Source organism: Juglans microcarpa x Juglans regia, chromosome 3S (assembly GCF_004785595.1).
Source record: "Juglans microcarpa x Juglans regia isolate MS1-56 chromosome 3S, Jm3101_v1.0, whole genome shotgun sequence".
Taxonomy (NCBI): domain Eukaryota; kingdom Viridiplantae; phylum Streptophyta; class Magnoliopsida; order Fagales; family Juglandaceae; genus Juglans; species Juglans microcarpa x Juglans regia.
This window is the reverse complement of record NC_054599.1, coordinates 16202441-16225374: the sequence shown is the minus strand read 5'-3', so window position 1 is coordinate 16225374 and position 22934 is coordinate 16202441. Positions and strand designations below refer to the sequence as shown.

The following is a 22934-nucleotide window of genomic DNA, read 5'->3' as shown; positions in this document are numbered from 1 at the left end:
CTCAAACTTGGAAATTTCTAGTATGTATGGGATTTTATTTAGTGACCCATGTCATGCATTGTCCATCATTACTAGATGAATATCAAACACTATTATTAACGATTATATGCATATGCTATCTGATATTCAAGCAATCCATAAATGTTATGCAGCATCGACTGACCACCCAACAATATGACACAAATTGCCACGAGCTATTTTCCCCTCCAAGCAGACTATTGCAGGTAAAAACGCAAAATAAACTGGTCACAGGTAACGTAAGAAACAACCATGGAGGAAAAATCGGAAAAAAAAGGCTACGAATATAAGCATAGAGAATAGATAAAGAATTACCTCCAGCAATAAAATTTGAATAAAAGATCAAAGAATACGGAAGTTACAATATATGCTCTTTTATTCCAAAAAAATAATAAAAAAAGGAAAATAACAAAAATATACTTCCTGGATATGCATCAACTAACAATCCTGTTAAAATTCTTAACAATGAACAGACCAAAAAGAATGCCACGGGGAAGAAATCTTAAACCACCATATAAATTCGGGGCAGTGAACTTTTAAAAGCTTATTGATTTATCTGGCTTTGAGTACTAATCATTGAAGAAATATACATGGTGGATGGGAACTGTGATGCAAAGCAGCTTTATATAAGCCTAAGTTCATATTCACCAGCCATCGTTATGTACCTCACCCAGGGAAGAGCTTGGTATCCACTTTTCTCAATAATCTTCAGGTAACGAACCTACAAACCGCAAGATATACATAAATTATAATTTCATCATGTTTTGATCTGTCACGATTCCTGATAATTTAATAGCACCGTTTTAATAGGTAGTGAAACTCAACAATTTTCATCTCGTTGGTGGTCTAGGGCATATTAAGCCTTACTACGTATATAGCTTCAGTTTCGGGTGCTACTCAAAAAAGAAATGAAGCAAGAATACCAGAGTAGTTTGTTTTTGCAGAGAAGAGACTTCAAAAAACCGCATCTCCTTTTTTCTTATTACTTGTCAAAAAAAAAAAAAAAAACTGCTTTTAGTCTATTCCATTCCATGTGTAGATCTTTTAACCAATGTAACGTCCAAATGGAAGACCCAATGGCCTATACTCTAAAATGACTAATCAATGATACGATTAGAGCCCCATTGAAACCTTATAAAGAGCAAGAAATTCTCCTTCCCAAGCAATGTGGGATCTCATTTACCACCTACCCTTATCCTTATCATATGGGAGTATTACAATCTCCTCCTCTTAAATTTCTAACGTCCTCGTCGAGCCTGTCCGTTGTAGGTGGTAAGGCTCAAGTCCCACATTTCTGGTTAGAATAGGCTCTGATACCATTTGTAACGCTCCAATAGAAGGCCCAAACCACATGACCTATACTCCAAAAGGACTAACCAATGATACAATTAGAGCCACATTGGAACCTTATAAACAGCAAGAACTTTTCCTTTCCAAGCAATGTGGGATCTCATTCACCACCTACCCTTATCCTTATCATATGGGGTATCACAATCAACTATTTCTTTTCCTTTTCCGTTGTGTCCATCCATATTGGAGCTTTCTAGATTTTATTTTTGAACAAAATCTTATTGCTTTACCGCCAGTGGAAGGAGATTTACATGGTCAAATAGCCAAGCCACCCCTGCATCGTCCAAATTAAATGGATTTCTTATCTCTTCAGGGTGGGAAGTACACTTTTCTGACTTTGCTCAGTTCATTTTCCTATTATTATCGACTCTCAAGATTGTTGGGGTGGTAAGAGATAGTTCAAGTTAAAAAATATGTAGCTAAGATCAGAAGGATTTTCAGAAATGACAAAACAATGGGAGACCTATTAACGCTTTTCAAGGTTCTCCAAGCTTTACTTTGGCCCTTGTTCTTAAAACTTTGAAAGCCGATCCACCTGTATGGAACAAGGACTTGTTTTGTAATGTTGGAATAAAGAATAAATTTCATCCGGAAGACTCAAAGGCCTAGACTTTTGTGTGACAAAGAGAAATTATGGAAGGAAATGTTCATTTGTGATTTGGAAAGGTTGTCTGAATATGGGAGAGAGGTGAGGTGGTTTTATCGCTTTCCCAAAAGGTTTGAAGGGCGAGGGTTGGAGGAGGTTTGCTGAAAAGTTGAGAGATGCAGTCTCCATGTCCTCTATTTCAGGTATGAAGAACAGAGCATCTCAGAGAGCTCCTCCTCATGATCACATTTTGTTGGGATCGAATGGGTCTTTTGTGGAGGTCCTGACAAGATCATCGTCGTCTTCGGAGGCTCATGGTTGCTCAGTAGGCAGGCGGGAGGTACGTGAGGTGGCTGGAGGGGAGGTGGTGCAGCCCGAACTTAACTTCCCCAAGAATGACATTTGGTTTCCCAAGGGGGGCTCATTAGGGGTAAATGACAATCCTTCATTGATGGCTATGCAGAGGGTCTTATTGGACATGAGGGAAAAGGTGAATGTGATGTTATGTTGGGTTGACACAGGCCCGGGCTTGTCTAAGGGCTGTGTGGGTAGTGAATCTAGCAACTTGGGTAAACAGGTGGTGGCTGATGTAGATGGGCTGGACTGTTCTATGGACCCAAAGCTGTCTGAAGATAAGGGAAAAAAGAAAGAAGCTGGGCTGGGCTTGGTGAAAAGCCCACATAGTGTTTGGAGGGTGAAATCGCCTGCCGGGGCTGTTTCAGAAATATTGGGATTGTTTCCTTCACCATACATTGCAGTGCCGATCACTGTTCAGCCATCGTTTGAGCCGGCACAGACTTCGTAACCTGTGTCAGGCAACCCCTCTGTGCGCCAGAGCCGGAAATGCTGCTGGAAAGTGAGGAAGGGGGATTTTTGCCACGACTTGAGCTTCGGATGGCGGTGGTTGACAAGGATACTAGCTCTTCATTGCCTTTGGTCTAGTATGCTAAGGGTTTGCATTCAACGAATCCTGTTTCAGTGCCTCTTCAATCTTTGTTTCCCATGGATGTTCTTCTGCAATCAGGGATGGACACAAGTGTTGATTAATACTGACGAACTACAGCTTCCAGGGGAGGTTTCTGACATTTTGAACTTGCTAATAGTACTATGTGAAGGGGAATGTTCCAATGGGAATGAGGTTGATGTGATCCCTCTATGTGCTCTTCCTCCTGGTCACACTTCCTCATGTGGTGTCGGATTGGGTCTTACGAAAAGTAGAAGAAATACAAGATTGTGTTGGGATATCTTGTAATGGTTTTGAAGAACAATTCAAGGCTCTTCTCATCGCTATTGAATATGGACGTTCCTCGATGAGGAAGGGGCAGATTGAAAGGGAGGGGGTCTCACCTTATTCTCATGAAGCCTAAAATTCTCTCTTGGAATGTAAGGGGCTTAACGATCTAAACAAACGTCTTTGTATAAAGTCTTTATTACGTAGGTGGAAGGTTGATATTGCTTGCCTTCAAGAAATGAAGTTACATTTTGTTGATAGATGTTTAATTCGTAGTTTATGGGGGGTGCTATTTCGTGGGTTGGGCAGATTTGGTGTCTATGGGAGCTTCTAGGGGTGTTCTTTTAATCTGGGACACAAGGGTGGTGGAGTCTATGGAGGGAATGTATAGGGAACTTTTCCCCTTTTTTATTTTCTTTTTCTTTTTTTTTTTTTTTTTTTTTTTTTTTTTTTTTAATGATAGGGGAAACCACCCTATGGCAAAGCCCTTAGGACTCACTCATGGAACCTGAACCCCCGGGGAGACTAGCACAACAACCCATCGCCATGACCTCCCTCTTAAATTGTAGTTTGATTTCAGGGGGAATCGAACCTGTGACATGGGGCTCATGCACACAAGTTCGCCCTTACCACTTGGGCTACCCACGAGTGGGTATGTATAGGGAACTTTTCTTTAGCTTGTTTTTTTAAAAATGTAGAGGATGATGGGTGGGAGTGGGCCTTCGCGGGTGTTTATGGTCAAAATCCCGAGGGAAAGGAGTTTTTTGTGGGAGGAATTAGAGGGTTTGTATTCTCTTTGAGATGTACCATGGAGTATGTGTGGGGACTTCAACATTACTCGGTTCCTAAGTGAACGTTTAGGTGATTCTAGTTTTTCTTCGGCAATGAAGGAGTTTGTATTTATCTTTGATTTGGATCACTTGGATCTTCCACTTGTGGGGGGGTGTATCCACTTGGTCCAACAGTCGAAGTTGGTTGAGATTGGATCAATTTCTTGTTTCTTCTTCTTGGGAAGTACATTACCTAGAGCCATATCAAAAGAGATTGCCTCATGTGTGTTCAGACCATTTTCTTATTTTGCTGGACAGCGGTGGCATTCATGGGGGTTGGAGTTTTAAGTTTAAAAACATGTGGTTAGGAGTTGATGGTTTTGTTGACAAGGTTAGGAGCTGGTGGTCTTCTTATTAGTTCACGGGTACTCCCACTTTTATTCTTGCTAGTAAGCTTAGACCATTGAAGTTTGATTTAAAGAAATAAAATGCAAAAGTTTTTGGGAATATTAATGTCAGAAAAATTCTCTCTTATGGAGGAGTTGCAGGATTTGGAGTCTGGGGAGGAGTATAGGGTTCCTTCTAAGGAGGTCTTTTTGAAAAAAAAAAATCTGTGGTGGCTGAATTTGAGAGGGTGTTGTAACTTTGTTGATGGAGGAAATCTCTTGGCGGTAAAAATAATGGCTCTTCGGCTAAAAGAAGGGGATAAATGTACTAGATTTTTTCATAGAATGGCCAACTCGCACCAAAGAAACTGCTATTGAGATGCTTCATTCTGATGGTTGTGTGATTATTTCATCTCTGATTATTTCATCTCCACCTGAGATTCAAGATCTTATAGTGTATTATTATGAAAACCTTCCCACCGAATAAGGTTCTTGGAGGGCTAAAATTGATGGGCTGTTTTTTTATTCTCTTGATCCTCTTAGTGCAAGTTGGTTGGAGAGACCGTTTGATGAAGATGAGGTTTTTTTTGTGGTTAGTGGGATGGTCAAAGATAAAGGTCCTAGTCCGGATGGTTTTTCTATGGCATTTTTTCAACTTTGTTGGGAGATTGTGAAAGATGTGATGCGGGTTTTTCAAGAGTTTTTTTCCTTTAAGAAGTTTGAAAAATCTCTTAATGCTACTTTCATTGCTCTCATTCCCAAGAAACCCGGGGCTTCAGAGCTAAAGGATTTTTTTTTTTTATAGGTAAAAGTAAGTTTTATTGAAATAAAGAAAGTAACAGAGTACACCAGAAGTATACAAACAGCTCATGAAACCTAATTACATCTAGATACTAGTGAGAGATACAAGCAGGTCATGAAAATTGTCCGTATTACAAATAATAGCCGAAGCCCAAGAAAATAAAGTATTGTAGAAGAATCGCTTCAGCTCCTCCAAAGAACGCTCCATGTCTTCAAAGCACCTCTTATTCCTCTCTAGCCAAAAGCACCACAAAATGCAATGAGGGATCATTCTCCACACAACAGCTATAGGTGGATTCCCCCTAATTCCTGTCCAACACCCCAGAATATCTCTAACTTTTCTGGGCATAGCCCAAGTCACCCCTATCCTATTGAGGATCTCATTCCACAAACAACTTGCCACCTCACAACATAACAAAAGATGATCCACTGATTCCCCATCATTCTTGCTCAAGAAGCACCAATCTGCTATGATAAGACTACGTTTTCTCAAATTATCCAACGTGAGGATCCGCCCAAAAGATGCAGTCCATACAAAAAAAGCGATCTTAGACGGTACTCTACATTGCCAAATGGCCTTCCAAGGAAAATTATGATCATTAGAAACTCCCAAGAGGGCCTTGTAGAAAGAGCGCACCAAATATTTGTTATTACCATTCAAAATCCAGATCATTTTATCCTCCGTCTCACTGCCCATTGATATTGCATATACTAAGTCAAAAAAATAGCAAGCATATCCAACTCCCAATCATGAGCAACTCTCAAGAATCTTACATCCCAATGGACAACACCATTAGAAATTACCACTAGATCAGCCACGGCAGCCTCTTTGTCGTTGAAAATCTGGTAAAGCGTGGGAAACACCTGCTTTAGGACCTGTTCACCACACCAAGCATCATGCCAAAAGTAGACTCTATCACCTCTTCCAATTGCAAATCTAGGACTTGTTCACCACACCAAGCATCATGCCAAAAGTAGACTCTATCACCTCTTTCAATTGCAAATCTAAAGCACTTGGCAAATCTACCCCATCCCGCTCTAATATTTTTCCACAAGCCCACACCATGTGTCCCTCTAACTTCCTAAGAACACCATCCCCCCATCATACTCCCATATTTGGCATCTATGACTTCTCTCCATAAACCCTCCCCTGCCTTATGGTATCTCCACAACCATTTCCCCAAAAGTGCTTTATTGAAACCCTCACATTGCACACCTCCAACCCACCACATTGAATGGGTAAGCAGACTTTATCCCAACCCACAAGATGGAGCTTAACTTCTTCCTCCATGCCTCCCCACAGAAAATTGCAAAAGATTTGCTCCATACGAGAAGCCACACTTACAGGTAATGGAAAAAGGGATAAGAAATAAGTACAGGTAATGGAGACATTGCGTCGGATGGTGGAGGCCGCTTTTTTTTTTTTTTTTTTTTGGGGGGGGGGGGGGGGGGGGGGGGGGCGGGGGTGGTAGGTTTCTCGGTTGGTAATGCCATTAACAGGTCTATTACTTTCGTTTCACATCTTCTTTTTTGCAAATGACGCCCTCATTTTTTGTGATGCGGTTCGTGGCCAGATTCAAGCCTTAAGTACTATGTTATTGTGTTTTGAAGCTGTTTCGGGCCTCGAGGCGAACCTTGAAAAATCAGAGTTGGTTCTAGTGGGTGTGGTGCGTAACATCAATAGCTTGGCAAGTTTGTTGGGCTGCAAAATTGCTTCTTTACCTATGAAATATTTGGGTCTTCCTTTTGGGGCGCCTTTCAAGGCTTGTGCTATTTGGGATGGGGTTGTAGAGAAAGTCGAGAAAAGGTTGGCTGGTTGGAAGCAACTATCTTTATCTAAAGGGGAGTAGACTTACTCTTTTTTAAGAGTACCCTTTCTAATGTCCCCACTTATTTTCTATCATTGTTTCCATTGCCTATAGAGGTGGCCAACCAGAGTGAGAAGTTATTTCATGTTTTTTTATGACGTGGTATGGGAGAGGAAACTAATTTCCATCTTGTTAGACGGAATAAAGTTTGTTCTCCTATTTCGGTTGGAGATTGAGGGTTCGTAATTTGAGGATCTCTAATAAAGCTTTATTGGGAAAGTGGCTATGGAGATATCAATAGGAAGGAGAGTCTCTTTGGAGGGAGGTTATTGATTGGAAGTTTAGAAGTACTTGGGGGGGTTGGTGTTCTAATGAAGTTCGGGGTGTTTATGGTGTGGGACTTTGGAAGTTCATTAGAAAGGGCTGGGAGAGTTTTGTTAGTCATGTTAGTTATGGTGTTGGAGAGGGATCTAGGATCCATTTCTGGTTTGACATTTGGTGTGGTGATTGGGCCTTCAACAGTGTGTTTCTGGCTATCTTTCAATTGGCTTCAGATCGGTTTGCTGCTGTTTCTGATTTGCTTTGTCATTCTAATCGCTCGATTCAGTGGGATATTTCATTCGTACTATAAGCTGTTACGTTTTCATAATAGTCCTCCCTTTCCTTGGAAGTGTATTTGAAGGTCTCACGTGCCTTCCAAAATGGCTTTTTTTCATTTGGACTGCCTCACTTGGGAAGATTTTGACACTAGATAATTTAAGGAAGCGAGGTATTATAGTTATGGATTGGTGTTTCTTGTGTAAAAAAAATAGGGAAACCTGGCATCATCTACTCTTGCATTGTGAGGTGGCAAGGGCTATGTGGGATGGCATCTTTTGTAGAATTTGCTTGGCTTGGTTGATGCCTTTGAGAGTGGTTGATCTTCTTGCATGTTGGAACGGGCTTCCTGGTTATTCTGAAGTGGACGCAGCTTGGAAGATGGTTCCTTTGTGTCTTATGTGGTGCATTTGGATGGAAAGGAATGAGCGGTGTTTTAATGACAATGAGCATTCTTTGGAGCAACTCTGGAATATTTTTTATGCGCTCTTTGCTGTTTTGGTTTTCTGCTTAGTCATTAACGGAACTTCCGTTCATGATTTTCTAATGTTGCTTTCTGTTTCCTAGAATGTATTTAGGTGTTTTCTTTTTTATACTTCCTGTGTACATGGGCTTCGCCTATACATTCATTTCTAATCAAATTTCTTCTTGTTCAAAATAAAAAATAAAAGAGAAGCTGACATCAAGAACATTTGGCTTATAGGTCCCCTCTATGTTTCACCTAGTAAGACCATAACAAAACCCTTGCCCTAATCATACTTTGGCTAATGGCCCACCAATTCAACATAAAGCTCAAAACAAAATGCAATCCAAAGTCTAATAATAACATAAATAAATGCAGAATAGTAATTGATCATAAATTTTCAATTATCAATCACATGTCCAATGTCCCTATCAGTGGTGTATATAAAACTATTGCCAACATTCTTGCAAACAGACTAAAATTAGTGTTCTCAAAGATCATTTCCCACTCCCAAATGCCATTGTTTAGGGAAGACAAATCATTGATTTGGTTCTCCTTACCAATGAAGGCCTTCATGTAAATTGAGCTTGAAAGATCAATGACTGCTTTGTAAACTAAACATAAAGAAGCCTTATAATCATATGAATTTACTTATAAAAAAGAATTAATCATATGAATTGAATATTACTTTTTTTGTTAAGATAGTGCAGCTTTGGAGAGAAAATGTGTAGTTGGATTGCCCCTTTCTTCAGTAGTTTGTTTGATATTGGTGAATGGTACTCCCATGGGATTTTTCAGTAGCACCCAAGGATTATAGGGAACCGTTATGCCCTTAGCCATTTGTAACATGGACTTGAGGAAGTTGAGCTCTGCTACAGTACATGGGGATCTTTATATCATGCTTTCTTATAGGTGCTATAAATGGAATGAGGCTCAATATTTCTCACTTCTTTTTTGAAACTGACTAGTTAATATTTTGTGAGGCGAACTCAGATCACCTTAATTTCTTCAACTTGTATTCTTATGCTTTGAAGCAAACTCTGGTTTGAAGGTTAATTTACCAAAATAAAAATTGCTCAGATCGGTAATGTAGATAATGTAGCTGGTTTGGTGGATATCCTTGATTGGAAAATTCCGCCTTACCAATGACAAAGCTTAGTCTTTCCTTCGGTCCCTTTGAAGCCAAATCTATCTAGCATGATATTATTAAGGAGATGGAGTGACGCTTGAATAGTTGAAAGAGATTTTATTTGTCTAAGGGAGGCAGAATTAGTTTCAATAAGTGCATGCTATCTAATTTGTCTATTTCTCCACGGCGATGCCAATTGCCTATAGACGTTACAGTGAGCTTTTTATGAGGTGTGGGAAAGAGTCTTATCCTTGAGAAATGGTCTAAGGTGTGTTTGATGGCAGCATAGATTGGCTTAGGAGTGAGAAATTTGATTTTTTTAACCAAGCACTCTCAAGGAGGTGGCTATGGCGTTATGCCCTTGCAAGAGAGCCTTTGGAAGGAGCCAGTGAACACAAAGTATGGGAGCTTGAGTGAAGGCTGGTGTTCTTATGAGGTTTATGAGCCGTTCGAGATTCATCTTTAGAAGAACATTTAAGAGTTTTTTTCACTTTACTAAATTTGTAGTGGGCGACAGGCCTGCTTTTGGCATGATGTGTCGTGTCAATATCAATCCTTGGAAGGTACTTTCCCCAAGCTGTTCGGCATTGCATATTTTGAGAATGCTTATGGGGAAAATCATTGTCAGCTCTTGCACGATTCTCATAAGTGTTAATTAGTTTGTCTGAGAGACTAATGATTCGTAGGTGAATCCCTTTGCATCAATCTTTGCCTGCTTGTATTCAAATAGGGTGGGATAGGATGGTGAAGATATATTGAATTGAGGTCCATCTAATTAAAGAGTATTGAAGTTGTCATTTTGAAATGAGTTATGCGCTCATGATAGTCCTTTCCATTGGAGGATACTTTGGCACGACAAAGCTCCCTCCGGAGTGAAGGTTTTTTTTTGTTTTTTTCTTTTTTTGTATATAGCTGCCTTAAGATAGATTCTTACCTTGGCCTGAAGTGCAAGTTGTAGTGGTTGATTGGTGTTACATGTGCAAGAGAAGTAGGAGAACAATGGATCATCTTCTACTTTACTATGAGTTAACTAGTACCTTATGAGATATGATATTTGGCCTTTTTGGGATAGACCAAGTCATGTCCTCTTGAGTGCTGGATCTTCTAACATATTGGACAGGGAAGTTTATTTTTATAGGCTATTGGAAAGGGCAATTTGATAGTCAACAATTTGCACTGTTTGTTTGAAAATGATCATGACTTGCTTAGCGTGTATTTGGAGAGAGAGAGAGAGAGATGAGCAGAGTTCTGAAGGTTGTAAAAAGTCAGTGTTAGACACTAGTCATTCTTTCTCAACATGCTATACTATTGGATGGTGGCACACAATAGTACTGTTTTTTCTATTTCTACATTTTTAGAATTCTCTAGATTTTTTCCCTTCAGCAGTCAGGTGTTTCTCTCATTTAAACTGTATTCAGGTAAGTTGGTAACACCTTTTTTTATTAAAAAAAATTATATTAAATGTCCAATAAAGTTCTTGACTACTATATCAGTGCCATGAATCTATATTCTCAAACACGTGCTGGATGTGACAGATGCTGAAAGTTACAGGTTAAGAAAAAAATAACAAAGCGGTGTCTACCAAATAGTATTGTAATACAAATGAAAGAACAATAGTCACAAACATCACCCTGTACCCACTAAGAGGCAAGTATTAGCACCGTGATTGTTTTTAATCATTGCATTGACATGAAAAACTACAAGGCATCTCAATCTTGAAAAAAAGAAAAGGTGGGGGAGTTGCTTTATGACATAACATGCAATATATTATGCATTATGTATAAAGGCATACCTGTATTCCAGAGACAGTAAAATATGGTATCTCAAACTTCACACGTATAGGAGCTTTTCTCTCAGGAGTTGCTTCTTCTGCCATAACACTTGGAAGTCGAAACTCCGCTCTTAACATATACTCCTAAACAATTTAAATTTGAGAATAGCATACAGAATGGCTAAATTGTAAGGAACATGAATAGAACAATTCCCTGAGATCATGACTATTGATGATAAGCATCAATGACACAATGTCAACACTGAAAAGGAGTGAAATTTTATTTTACAGCTAACACATACCTTGCCACCTGGGAAAGATCTTATTTTCCAGACCATTGCATCTTTTTCAGGAGCATATGATGCAGACCCCATTGATGTACGAACACTTGGATTTGTAGCATCTGCTGGCACAGGCAACTCAATCTCAACATTTGTGGCAGTGCTGTACAATTTAATTTTCGTCAATACTGAAGAAAAAAAAATCAGGCTGCACAAAAGCCAGGGCAATCGACCGAGAACTAGGGACACAATCCAACAGCTACAACCCCCCCTTCAAATGAAAAAGAAAAAGTCTAATACCTACGCTCCTTGAACTGGCTCCGAGCTTTTACCATTATCTCAATACGACTTTTTGAATGCCTTTCAACTTGAGCTTCCACCCAAATCAAAGGCTTGACCTGATAGCAGAATTATTATAATTTAACTCAGGAAATGGCATGGAACGAGCAACCCAAAGCCAGGAAAGGGGAAAAAACATTTGTAAAACACGAGTTACCTGAGTAGTGAGTCTATATGTCATGAGATCAAAAGATCCGTCAGGTGGTATGAAGGATATTGTCCTATCATTTTCAAATCGGGCCAATCGCACACACCTAAACCAAAATTTGGCTATTACTTAAATATTTGTAGCAAAATAGCAATATCAAATCCCAGCTCATAAAATACCAGCATTTGCACTAAATACTTACAAACAATTGAACATCAACCCTAGAATTCAAGTAGACCAAAGAGTTAAGATGCGTACTGATGAAATTTGATGTCTTCGATATCAATGGCCTTTCCCTTGGTTGACCGACCTTGTGCCTCCAATAAAACTCGATCATTAAGGCCAAGCTTACACTCTGGCATGCCACTGCAACAGACATATAGGTAAATATTTCTAGCATCCAGCTATAGCAGCTGACCCGAACATAGAGATTAATAGCAAGCTTTGACAATAAGAAATATATATATATATATATATTTTTTTTTGATAAGTTAGAACTTTATTAAGCATAATGAAATAGGCGAAGCCCGAGTACACAGGAAGTATACACAAGAAACACCTATTTACATTCTAAAACTTAGGGAATTAACGACAAGAACTCATTTACAGCCCCACCCTTGAGTACAATAGCAGAGAACCAGCAAAGTAGGGTGCTTGTAAAAAACTTCCATAATGCATCACTATTGCGTTCCCGATCATTAAAGCACCTCTCATTTCTCTCCAACCAAATACACCACATAATACACAAGGGTATCATTTTCCATGCAGCTGCCACTTGGGAACAAGTATGCATTTGAAAGTTGGTCCAGCTTTTTAGGAAATCAACCACTGCTTCTGGCATAACCCAGCACAGCCCAACCCTTCCAAACACACCATCCCACAGCACTTTAGCCATTTCACAATGAAGTAGTAGATGGTTCACTGATTCCGCTTCTTTCTTGCACATAAAGCACCAATCCAAAACAATCATTCCGCGCTTTCTCAAATTATCTATAGTCTGAATATTCCCTAATGCTGCTGTCCAAACAAAAAAAGCCACCCTTGACGGAACATAAGCCGTCCAAATCCGCTTCCAAGGAAAGCCAATATGGTGCTGATTAAGTATCACCTTATAAAATGACCGAACTGTAAATTGTTTAGAGGCTGTTTGTCTCCAACATAGTTGGTCCCTGCCCTGTCTTCTTATCTCCACTGAATACAACTGTCTAAAAAAATCAATGACCTCCTCTACTTCCCAATCTTGGACAGATCTAGAGAAGCCTACATCCCAAAGCACCATTCCATTGGAAAAACCCATCACCTCGGAAACTGCAGCTTGCTTATTAGTTGCCAATCTGAAAACAATCGGGAATGCTCGAGACAATACAATATCCCCACACCAAACATCAGACCAAAATCTGATTTTTGAACCATCACCAACCGAGAAGTAAATTTGTTTTAGGAAACGACCCCAACCTTTCCTAATAAACTTCCATAGACTCACTCCATACGAATTCCTGCTCTCCTTGGTACACCATCCTCCCCAATCACTACCATACTTACAATCAATCACCCCCCTCCACAACGCTTCCTCTTCCCCTTGGTATCTCCATAGCCACTTCCCCAACAATGCATTGTCAAAACTACGTAGCCTATGAATACCCAGTCCTCCATCAGCAATTGGGCAACAAATTCTTTTCCAACTCACTAAGGGAGTTTTAGACACCTCTCCCAAGCCACCCCATAAAAAATCTCTATACAATTTTTCAATACGGTTGGCCACACCAACTAGTAAAGGGAATAAAGACAGGAAGTAGGTAGGAATATTAGAGAGAGTGCTCTTTATAAGAGTAATCCTACCCCCTTTAGATAAATAAGTCATTTTCCATGCTGCCAACTTCGTCTCTATCTTCTCGATCACCCCGTCCCAAATGTGTTTGGCCTTAAAAGATGCCCCTAGCGGTAGTCCCAAATATTTTATGGGCAGAAATGCAACTTTACACCCCAGAAATTCAGCCAAGTGATGAATATTATGGACTTCTCCCACCGGTACCAACTCCGATTTACTTAAGTTCACTTTTAATCCCGAGACGGCTTGAAAACAAAGCAGGACAGCCCTCAAAATTTGAATTTGTTCCCCAACAGCCTCACAAAAAATGAGGGTATCATCAGCGAAAAGCAAGTGTGATATAGTAGAAGGGCCACTAGAATTAGAACCCACTGAAAAACCCGAAATAAAACCTGCTCCTACCACTGCCTCCACCATGCGACTTAATGCTTCCATAACAATATCAAATAAGAAGGGAGATAAGGGATCCCCCTGCCTCAAACCTCTAGAACTCGGAAAATACCCACAAGGCTGTCCATTAACAAGCACTGAGAAGCGGGCGGTGGAAATGCAATGACTTATCCAGCCACACCACTTGTCACCAAAACCGCATCTTCTAAGCATATACAAGAGAAAATTCCAGTTTACATGATCATACGCTTTTTCCATATCCAACTTACAAAGGACCCCCGGAGCGCCTTCCCTCATACGGCTATCTACACATTCATTTGCAATCAACACCGAATCTATAATTTGCCGTCCTTTAACAAATGCGTTTTGAGATTTGGAAATGATCTTCCCCATTACTTTGCTCATTCTATTTGCTAACACCTTTGAAATAATCTTATAGACGCTACTTACCAAACTAATTGGGCGAAAATCCTTCAACACCGTAGCACCCACTCTCTTTGGAATCAAGGCAATAAAAATGGCATTCAAACTCTTCTCAAACTTTTGAAACTCATAAAATTCATGAAGAATCTTCATCACATCCTCCCGCACAATCTCCCAACAATCCTGAAAAAATGCCATAGAAAAGCCATCCTGCCCGGGAGCTTTGTCTCTCCTCATTCCACACACCACCCAAAGCAAGAAATATATTACTACAAGCATTATTACATTGAATTATTAGATGCAAGTCCATGCACGTGTCTAGAACTTGGAGTCACCAGTCAACAATATAGCATAGGTTGGGCATGCATATATAAACAAGCCATAACCATGAACTTCCAAAGTAGAGCCCACAGGAACAATAAAGGGATGAAGCATTAAGTCGACAAGTGGACCACAAGCAAATATATTCAAAACAGGGTTTCAAACACTGTTGGTAAAAGTGCGCTTAAGCAGAAAACTTCAAGACCAAAGCACTTCACTTACCAAAAGTAAAGCGCATTTACAAAAGCACAAAAAGAGAGCTTTGCAATTATTTTATTTATATATATATATATATATATATAGATACATATAGTATCAATTTTAACTTAGTATTTGTCTGGACCATTTATTTGTGGTACAGGAAGTAGGTAAGGAAGAGACAAGGAATTTTCGATTTCCCCTCTCTGGACCACCCATATAGCACCCCCACCAAAAGTTGAGCAGTCCATTGGACTCCTGGAATGCTCTAACTCCCAAAGGGCCCAGCGTGCACAATCCTATCCTATCCAAGTCCGAGTTTACTGTACATCCGGCCCTTATCTTACCTTCCACAGAACCTATCCCTAAATTTTCTTTTGCTCTTTCTCTCTATTGGATGATGTATAAATAATCAGATTAGAAAAGAATTTGGTTTCTGAACATTTGAAGCTACTAACTGTAGCATAAATGGAGATATATAATCAATAACTGTTTAGTAATTGAACATATCATGTGGAAGTGATGGCCTTTGAAGATTCTAGAAAAAAAAAAAAGATTCCATAGAAGTGTCTGTCTTGATGATATAAAAAATAAAAAATGATTTGAATTGCAATTTTGTGGTAAAGACGCAAAAGGAGGGAGACAGACTTAAGCAAAACCTGGCTAGAGATTTTCGAGCAATTAGCAATTGCAGAAAGTGTCCTGAACATGTGAAGGAAGAAGTGAAATGGTATTTATGTTAAAGAAAAAAAATGGAATAGGAGCAAATAAATTTAGTACCTGATTTTGATAAAAAAACACTTTAGGATTGTATTGTATTGCTTATATTAAGCACAAGAGAATCATAATATTTTTCTTAAGTAAAGGTATCAAAATATAATTAAAAGAGCGCTAGAGGCACCATCATGTACATAGGTAGTATACCGAGAAGAACACCTAGTTAAGGGGAGGTGAAAACAAGACTTCAGAAAGTCTACAAAGGATGAGAAGCAAGTGATGTTATGGGCGGTTGTCCAATCATAGAGTGCTTTGAGCATAGAGGTTTTCATCTCTATCAACGTTCTCTCATGATCTTTAAAATTTCAAGCATTTTTTTCCAACCATATACTCCCCATTAAATAGAAATGAGTTGCCCACCATTCCTCTACATTCAATTTACTTCCCAATTTAGCTCCCTCATGCAGCCAATAATTCCACCACCCTTTTTGGAATCACCCAATCAATCCCTAAAAGTTGTAAATTAGATACCCAAAAAGCCCTAGCCACTTCACAATCGAGCAAAAAGTGGTCGATAGATTACCCAATCTTCTCACACATACAGCACCAATCCATCACCACCATTAAGCTCCCTTTCTTAAATTGTCTATTTTTAAGACCTTCCCATGTCCAGTCATCCAAACAAAGAATGCCACTCTTGAGAGAGACTTATTCCACCATATACTTGTCTAGGGAAAGGAGGTCCCCATTGTAGGGTGTAGAACTTGATAGTATCAACATACTTTAAACCTCATTCTTCGAGAATAAATCAGCCCCATTTTTTCCTCATGATCTCCTCTCAACCTAAATGAATCTAGAAGGTTGAGAAGTAAAAAAACTACTTCCACTTCCTAACACTGCACTAGTTGAGTAATAGTGATACTCACTGTGGAGCTATTATTAACTTGGCAAAAATCCACAGCAGACACCTCCCAGCACAAGAGATTTTAAACAGGTCGGGTAAAATTCCTTCAGGGCTCAATCTCTGCACCATACATCATGCCAAAAGATGATCTTTGTCCCATCAGAATTATATGAAATCGTATGTTACAAGTCTCTATAATTAGTTGATCATTTGATGTCATGTTGCAAAATAATTTAACAAATTGAGTTAATAGGTTAAATATTACTATCTTGGTTTTTTACATGTTTTCATTATATTTTATGAATATTTATATTGCAAATTATTTTTAAAAATGTGCACTTTACTCAGGCGGGCATATGCTTACACTTTGTGCCTAGGATCTAAGTGGTGTTTGTGCTTAAGTACGCCAAAATCTGTCACCAAAACTGGCTTCAAATAGTTTTTTTTTTTTTTTTTTTTTTTTTTTTTTTTTTTTTTTTTTTTTTTTTAATAAGTAAACTGGCTTCAAATAGTTGGAAATATAACTTTTCACTTTTTCCCAATATACAAATGAAACTAATAGGCTTTCCTTGAAGGTTAAACTAATGACAAGGTAGATGAAGCCTTAATCAATAAAATGTAAGTCCCACAAAATAGGGCAAACGGAGAGATCAATATGTACAATCCATGAAAGGATGCCTGATCTTTTTTCTTTTTTCTTAATAGGTAAAATTGGATGCCTAATCACTAACTATAGCACAGCAATAAGCACCATTTGGTAGGCTATTAATCCAAGATTTTGGTGTGTTTTACAACAATATGTACATAAATTGCAATTCTAATGCAAAACTGAATAATAGCAACACTTACTAGTTCTCATACTATTGGCCTTCAAGACAAATTTTTCAATGGAAATAGAGTTGCATTCTTGCAATTACATACCCTAAACTATCATTTCAATATAGCAGTTCCATTGCAAACATGTCAATCCTCAAACACAGAAAATATTTTGATTGAAATTGAATCAAACTAGCAGTCACAATCTCTCGATGAAACTAAATATGAATTAAACAATTAAGACACATCTTAATTTGAATAAATTAGCAGCTACTAACTCTTGATGACACTAAAACTCAAATGGCGCACCTCAGATAAGTTCTCATCTTCAATGCCCCAACAACATCAGACCTAATTATTTGTCCATTGCTGTTGACAAGAATATTAACACTCTCCACCACATCCAAGAAAACCTGGCAGACAAAAAGATAGGAATATCATCCAGAAACTTACACCATCAATATACAACACCAAGCAAATCTGGTGTGTGTGTGTGTGTGTGTTAGAGAGAGAGAGAGAGAGAGAGAGAAACCTACTTCATTCTTCTTGTATTGTATCCCTTCACTTCGCCAAGAAACTGCATTTGTTACAGCCATGGGAGGCCTCTGCGTAACTTCCATCCTGTAAGCATCAGTCTTGATGAATTCACTAAGGATCTTTGCTTCTGTATACTGAGGGTAGCCAAAGTCCATAATCTCATCAAGTAACTCATACTGCCAAGAACACAAGGTATCAGCATAATGCCAAATCTAATCTTTCATTAAATCATATTTTCATAACATGAAACCAAACAATTTCAATGAACAACACCAAATCTAGTTAAGCATTAGATGCAATGAAATATTAAACATCCTCTTACCACTACAACGAAGTTGTCCCTAAGTGATTCTTCTTCCAACTCTTCAAAATAATGCTTAAACACCTGCCCACGGAGAAACCAATAAGAATGAACAATCTCAATGATGAAACTCATTAAAATGCAGAAACACGTGTCAGTTTTTTTTATATATGCATCAGTTATAAACGATTAGGGCAAGGACCTATAATTACCAATAGGCGCTTACATCAATGATGCGGTGTAAAAAGAAAAGAACGCTGGTGGCATTGCAGTTCTGCCTAGATGCTGTCATTAGGAACACATTGTTGTGTTGAACAAACATGTAGGATACACCACCATCATACACAACTGGATCCTGAGTCTCTGGATCACCCTGAATCATACCAAGAGGTGATTAGCAACACATGTACATGTAATTATTGACTAGAGATGAAAAAAACCCATATAGAGAGCGGATCCAACAGCTAGATTTGGTCAATCGCTAAATTCAGGTTGAGGAAAGTCATATTTCATTAAAAAAAAAATTAGCAATGCCTGGTAGGTTAGAAACAAAGCTAAATAAAAGTCTCTCCGAATTCAGGACCTCCACTCAACAGTCTCAACTAGTAATTCACAATTTTATCACTCTGTGCCAAGTACTTGAAAAAGAAACAACCGGAAAGACAATAATAGCAATAATTCTCTTTTCTCAGCATGCAACCAAATCAATTAGAAGAGAAAGATCCCCTCATATCAACAAAGGCGAATCACGAAGATTCTAGACTGCAAGCTTCAAAAAAAAAAAGGAAGAGAGGAAGGTAATCACTTTCTCGATCAGCTTGGTGAAGAATCGCTCGGCCTGGACAGCGGTAACGTCGCCACGGTAGTCGCGCCAAATGAGAACGCGACCTTTAATGTCCAAGAGGAACAGTGCAGACACTGCCCCAGCCATGCCTTCCTACTCTTTTTTTCTCTTTCCCCTCTTATATTTTTGTAGGGTTCCGACGATCGGATCCGATCCGATCCGATCAGCGTTTATAAGAAGGATTAGATAGATGAGATCTGGTGCCGGATTAATTGCGACGGGTAGATGGATCTAAATGCAGTGGAAAAACTTCGGCTCGCCATCAGCCCGTTGCTCTTTGACGTTGAACCATTAGTGTGGAGCGGTTTTGAACGATATGTAAAATATCCAATTAAAATGCAATTGTATATATATTGCACCTGAAAACTCAAATCAGACACTATCAGGACCCGGCAGCGGCAACTCTAACCGCTAATTAGCAGTAATGTCGAGTAAGAACTGGTGATCTCATCTTATCACAAGCCGTTACCAATTTATTTTAAATAGTAAGCTTAGATATAAGACACATTCTATTTGCCGTTCTCATATAGAGATTATGCATACAGACCCATTGATGTGTTTGATTAAACGGTAAAAAGATATTATTATAATTTTAAAAAACTTTTAAAAATAAAATTATTCAAATTTGGATGAATAGTCCCTATTCGGGAATGTACGTAAACTAACTCCAGATATAATCATAAAGTAAGTATTGTGCATTTTAAAAAAAAATAGTTTATTATTAAAAAAATAATTTTTTTATGTAGATTTTAAATTTCTTTTAAAGAAGTACACTTATACATTATAATACTGCAAATTTCATTTCTCATTTGAAAAGAATTGTACGAAAAAAAAAGTGTATTATTCAAGGTATTGTTATCTATTAATTTTTAAATTTTGTCTAAAAAAAATTAAAAGATAATACATGGAGGATAAAAGTATCATATTTTAAAAATGAAATGAGAGTGTAATATGTAACATTTGTTAAAAATGTACACATAAACTTGGTGGAAGACTATTTAAATTCTATATCTTATAATTCTAGCCTAATCATGTATCAACTCTTGAAATTTTTAAATTTATGAATGTATCTTTATTAATTCATGTATCACTCTTTTATATTTTTTATCTTTTTATGCCCATAAAAATGTGTTTTGAGCATCATTTGTACAACACAAGAAATTAAAAGTGAATGATATTGAGCTCCTGAAGAGCTAAGTCTATATTGCAATCTTTCTATTCTCTTATTGTTTCTTAATTTCATAACACGTTATCAGTACAAGACTCCAACCAACCGTTGTGTTTTTTTTTTTTTTTTTTTTTTTATCTTTGGTAAGATACTTGCATAACAGTTCTTGACTACGGTAAGTTTCTCTTCTATAAATATTAAGATTTGCTTATTGCGATATAAATCATTTTATAAAATCTTGCTATAATTTATGTGATATTATATAGAGTATAATGTTATCAATCAATATGATGAATATTTTTATATTCTATATGTTAGTTCGATTTTAAATATTTCTTTCTCAGTAAATACTTAATATATTTGTTATATATCATGTCAAATCTTAAAAAATCAAATTTGTTGTCTTCAATGTTTCTGGTAATAATTATTTATCATAGATCATTGATGCTAAGAGTCATCTTGGTGAATAAATTTTGAAAATACCATTAAGGAAGGATATGAAATGTCCATGTAGTATCGCGCTAAAGTAATGACTTTCTTTCGCCACTATCTATATGAAAAATTGAAAATTAAATATCTCACACTTAATTAATTCTATGGGATAGTTTAAGGAAGAGATACGCGTTCCAAAAGATTGTGATTCTCCAAAAACTCGCTATGATTGGATGCATCTGAAGTTGCACAATTGAAATTATGTAGAGAAAAAACCACTAAAGAGGAGATGTTTGAAATGAAAAATATAACATATTCATGTCTCGAATGTTCTTCTTCAATAGCAATATCAAGAGCGAAAGTTCACTAAATATTCTGAATTAACATTTTATTTGCTAGTGGCTGAACAAAATACTAAGATATTAATGAAACATCATCAGTCTCGTCCTACCAGTTCTACTCAATTCCTTAAAGCGAATGAAATCTCATTTCACCATAATAAAGAAAACTATTGTCGTAGATGTAGACATGACATGATAAAAAAAAAAAAAAATACTATTGAAATCAAGGTGAGCATACTCAATCCTTCAAAGAGAAATACTACATACCACCAAAAATGGAACCACACCTTGATAAAGTAAGATGAAAATAAAGGCTTACAGACGAAGCCGGTAAAGAAATATGATGATAAATGTCACATATATGATATAAAAGAATATTGGTCACGTACCTGTCATACATCTAAACATTTGGTGAACATAAATGAAGCATCTATGAAGGAAACTAAAAAATAGGTTGAAATGAATTTTACTAATTATAAGGATCCAGAAGATCATCTAACTTATTTTGATCCATTTCGATCTAACTCATCCCGATGTTTCTAATTTTTTTGTGGATCCTAATGGAGACAATGATCTTTCAATCAGTGGCGCATATGACCATAATAATTAATTTTTTTTATTTATTAAGTAATCATATTATATATATATATATATTTTTTTTTTTTATAAAATGTAATCATATTATATTTGAGCTGTTATATTTTAATACTTTTTGTTAAAATCTCTTATGGGTTATATTATATAACAATAAAAATAATTGAATCACATATTGTAGTACACTTCTAGTGCACTGATACAAAGATATTTATGCTTTGGCATGATTGTCTTGGTCATCCAGGATCAATCATGATGCGTTGATTAATTGAGAATTCATATGAACATCCCTTAAGGAACCAGAAAATTCTTTGAGCAAGTGATTATACATGTGAAGCATGTTCTAAATTAAAACTAATAATCAGTCATCCCATTCCAAGGTAATTATTGAATCTCCAATATTTCTACATATAATCTATGAAGATATATGTGAACTTATACATCCACCATGTGAGCTATTTAGATATTTTATGATTTTAATATATGCGTAAATTAGATAATCACATGTTTGTCTGCTCTATATTCAAAATGTTGCATTTGCTAGACTTCTTATACAAATTATTATATTACATGCTTAATTTCCTGATTATCCAATTCAGTTTATTCGATTGGATAATGCAGTAGAATTTATATCTAAAACTTTTGATGTTTATTGTATGATAGTTGGGATTAGTGTTGAACATCTTGTTGTCCGTACATATACTTAGAATGGTTTAGTTGAATCATTTACTAAACATCTGCAATTAATTGATCGACTATTACATTTAAAATCAAAACTACCTGTCTCGACTTGGGGACATATAATTTTGCATACTGCATCATTGATTCAAATAAGACCTATTGCCTATAATAAACGTCTTCTATTGTAACTTGCATTTGGCTTACCACTTAATATTTTTCATTTTTGTACTTTTGGTTGTACTGTGTATATTCCAATTGCACCTCTCCAACATACTAAGATGGGTCATCAATGTAGATTTGGAATTTATATTGATTTTGAGTGTCAATCCTTCATTAGATACTTCAAACTTTTAACTATGAATATTTTTAAGGCACATTTTAAAATTTGTCATTTTAATGAAATAGTATTCCCATCATTATGGGAGAAAAGTTGTCGGAAGCACAAAAACAAATAACATAGAATACTTCGACGCTATCTAATCTTAAACTTTGTACAAAATAAATGTAAACTATAAATTCAGAGGATCATTCATTTGCAAACTATTACAAATTAGTTACTGGGATGTCTTTACTGACAATAAGAAAATAGTGAAGTCTCATATTCTGGTCACTAATACTCTAACAAATATCAATGTCTCTGTTGGACAATCAAATAATACAACAACTAATGAGTCTAAGACACACCTGAAGCATGGAAGACCTATTGGTGTAAAAGATAAGACTCATCGAAATAGAAAAGTACAAATAAAACAAATTGGTGC

General features: G+C 37.2%; 1 protein-coding gene and 2 long non-coding RNA genes across 3 annotated transcripts; 1 reads left to right on the top strand and 2 right to left on the bottom strand.

Moving 5' to 3' along the window:
- Positions 1-329: 329 nt before the first annotated feature.
- On the bottom strand, positions 330-19435 carry LOC121258590 (AP-1 complex subunit mu-2-like). The gene is made up of 11 exons (XM_041160133.1): positions 18919-19435; positions 18340-18486; positions 18135-18197; positions 17812-17988; positions 17585-17688; positions 11937-12044; positions 11688-11784; positions 11492-11589; positions 11213-11354; positions 10932-11054; positions 330-739 (listed from the first exon to the last, which is right to left on the bottom strand). The coding sequence occupies exons 1-11, from the start codon at positions 19042-19044 to the stop codon at positions 641-643; spliced, it is 1284 nt and encodes a 427-aa protein (XP_041016067.1). The 5' UTR covers positions 19045-19435; the 3' UTR covers positions 330-640.
- On the bottom strand, positions 3342-6219 carry LOC121258623. Its single transcript, XR_005939438.1, has 2 exons — positions 6131-6219; positions 3342-6062 (listed from the first exon to the last, which is right to left on the bottom strand). It is a non-coding gene; the product is annotated as an uncharacterized LOC121258623 (long non-coding RNA).
- Positions 6389-13526, top strand: LOC121258625. The gene is made up of 3 exons (XR_005939440.1): positions 6389-6521; positions 9921-9929; positions 13490-13526. It is a non-coding gene; the product is annotated as an uncharacterized LOC121258625 (long non-coding RNA).
- Positions 19436-22934: the final 3499 nt, after the last annotated feature.

Coding starts and splice junctions, on each gene's coding strand:
- LOC121258590 (XM_041160133.1), bottom strand. CDS start 19,044: ATGGCTGGGGCAGTGTCTGCACTGTTCCTCTTGGACATTAAAGGTCGC. Junction 18,487..18,918: donor TCACCAAGCTGATCGAGAAA/GTGATTACCTTC, acceptor GGTATGATTCAG/GGTGATCCAGAGACTCAGGA. Junction 740..10,931: donor TTACTGTCTCTGGAATACAG/GTATGCCTTTAT, acceptor TGCGGTTTGTAG/GTTCGTTACCTGAAGATTAT.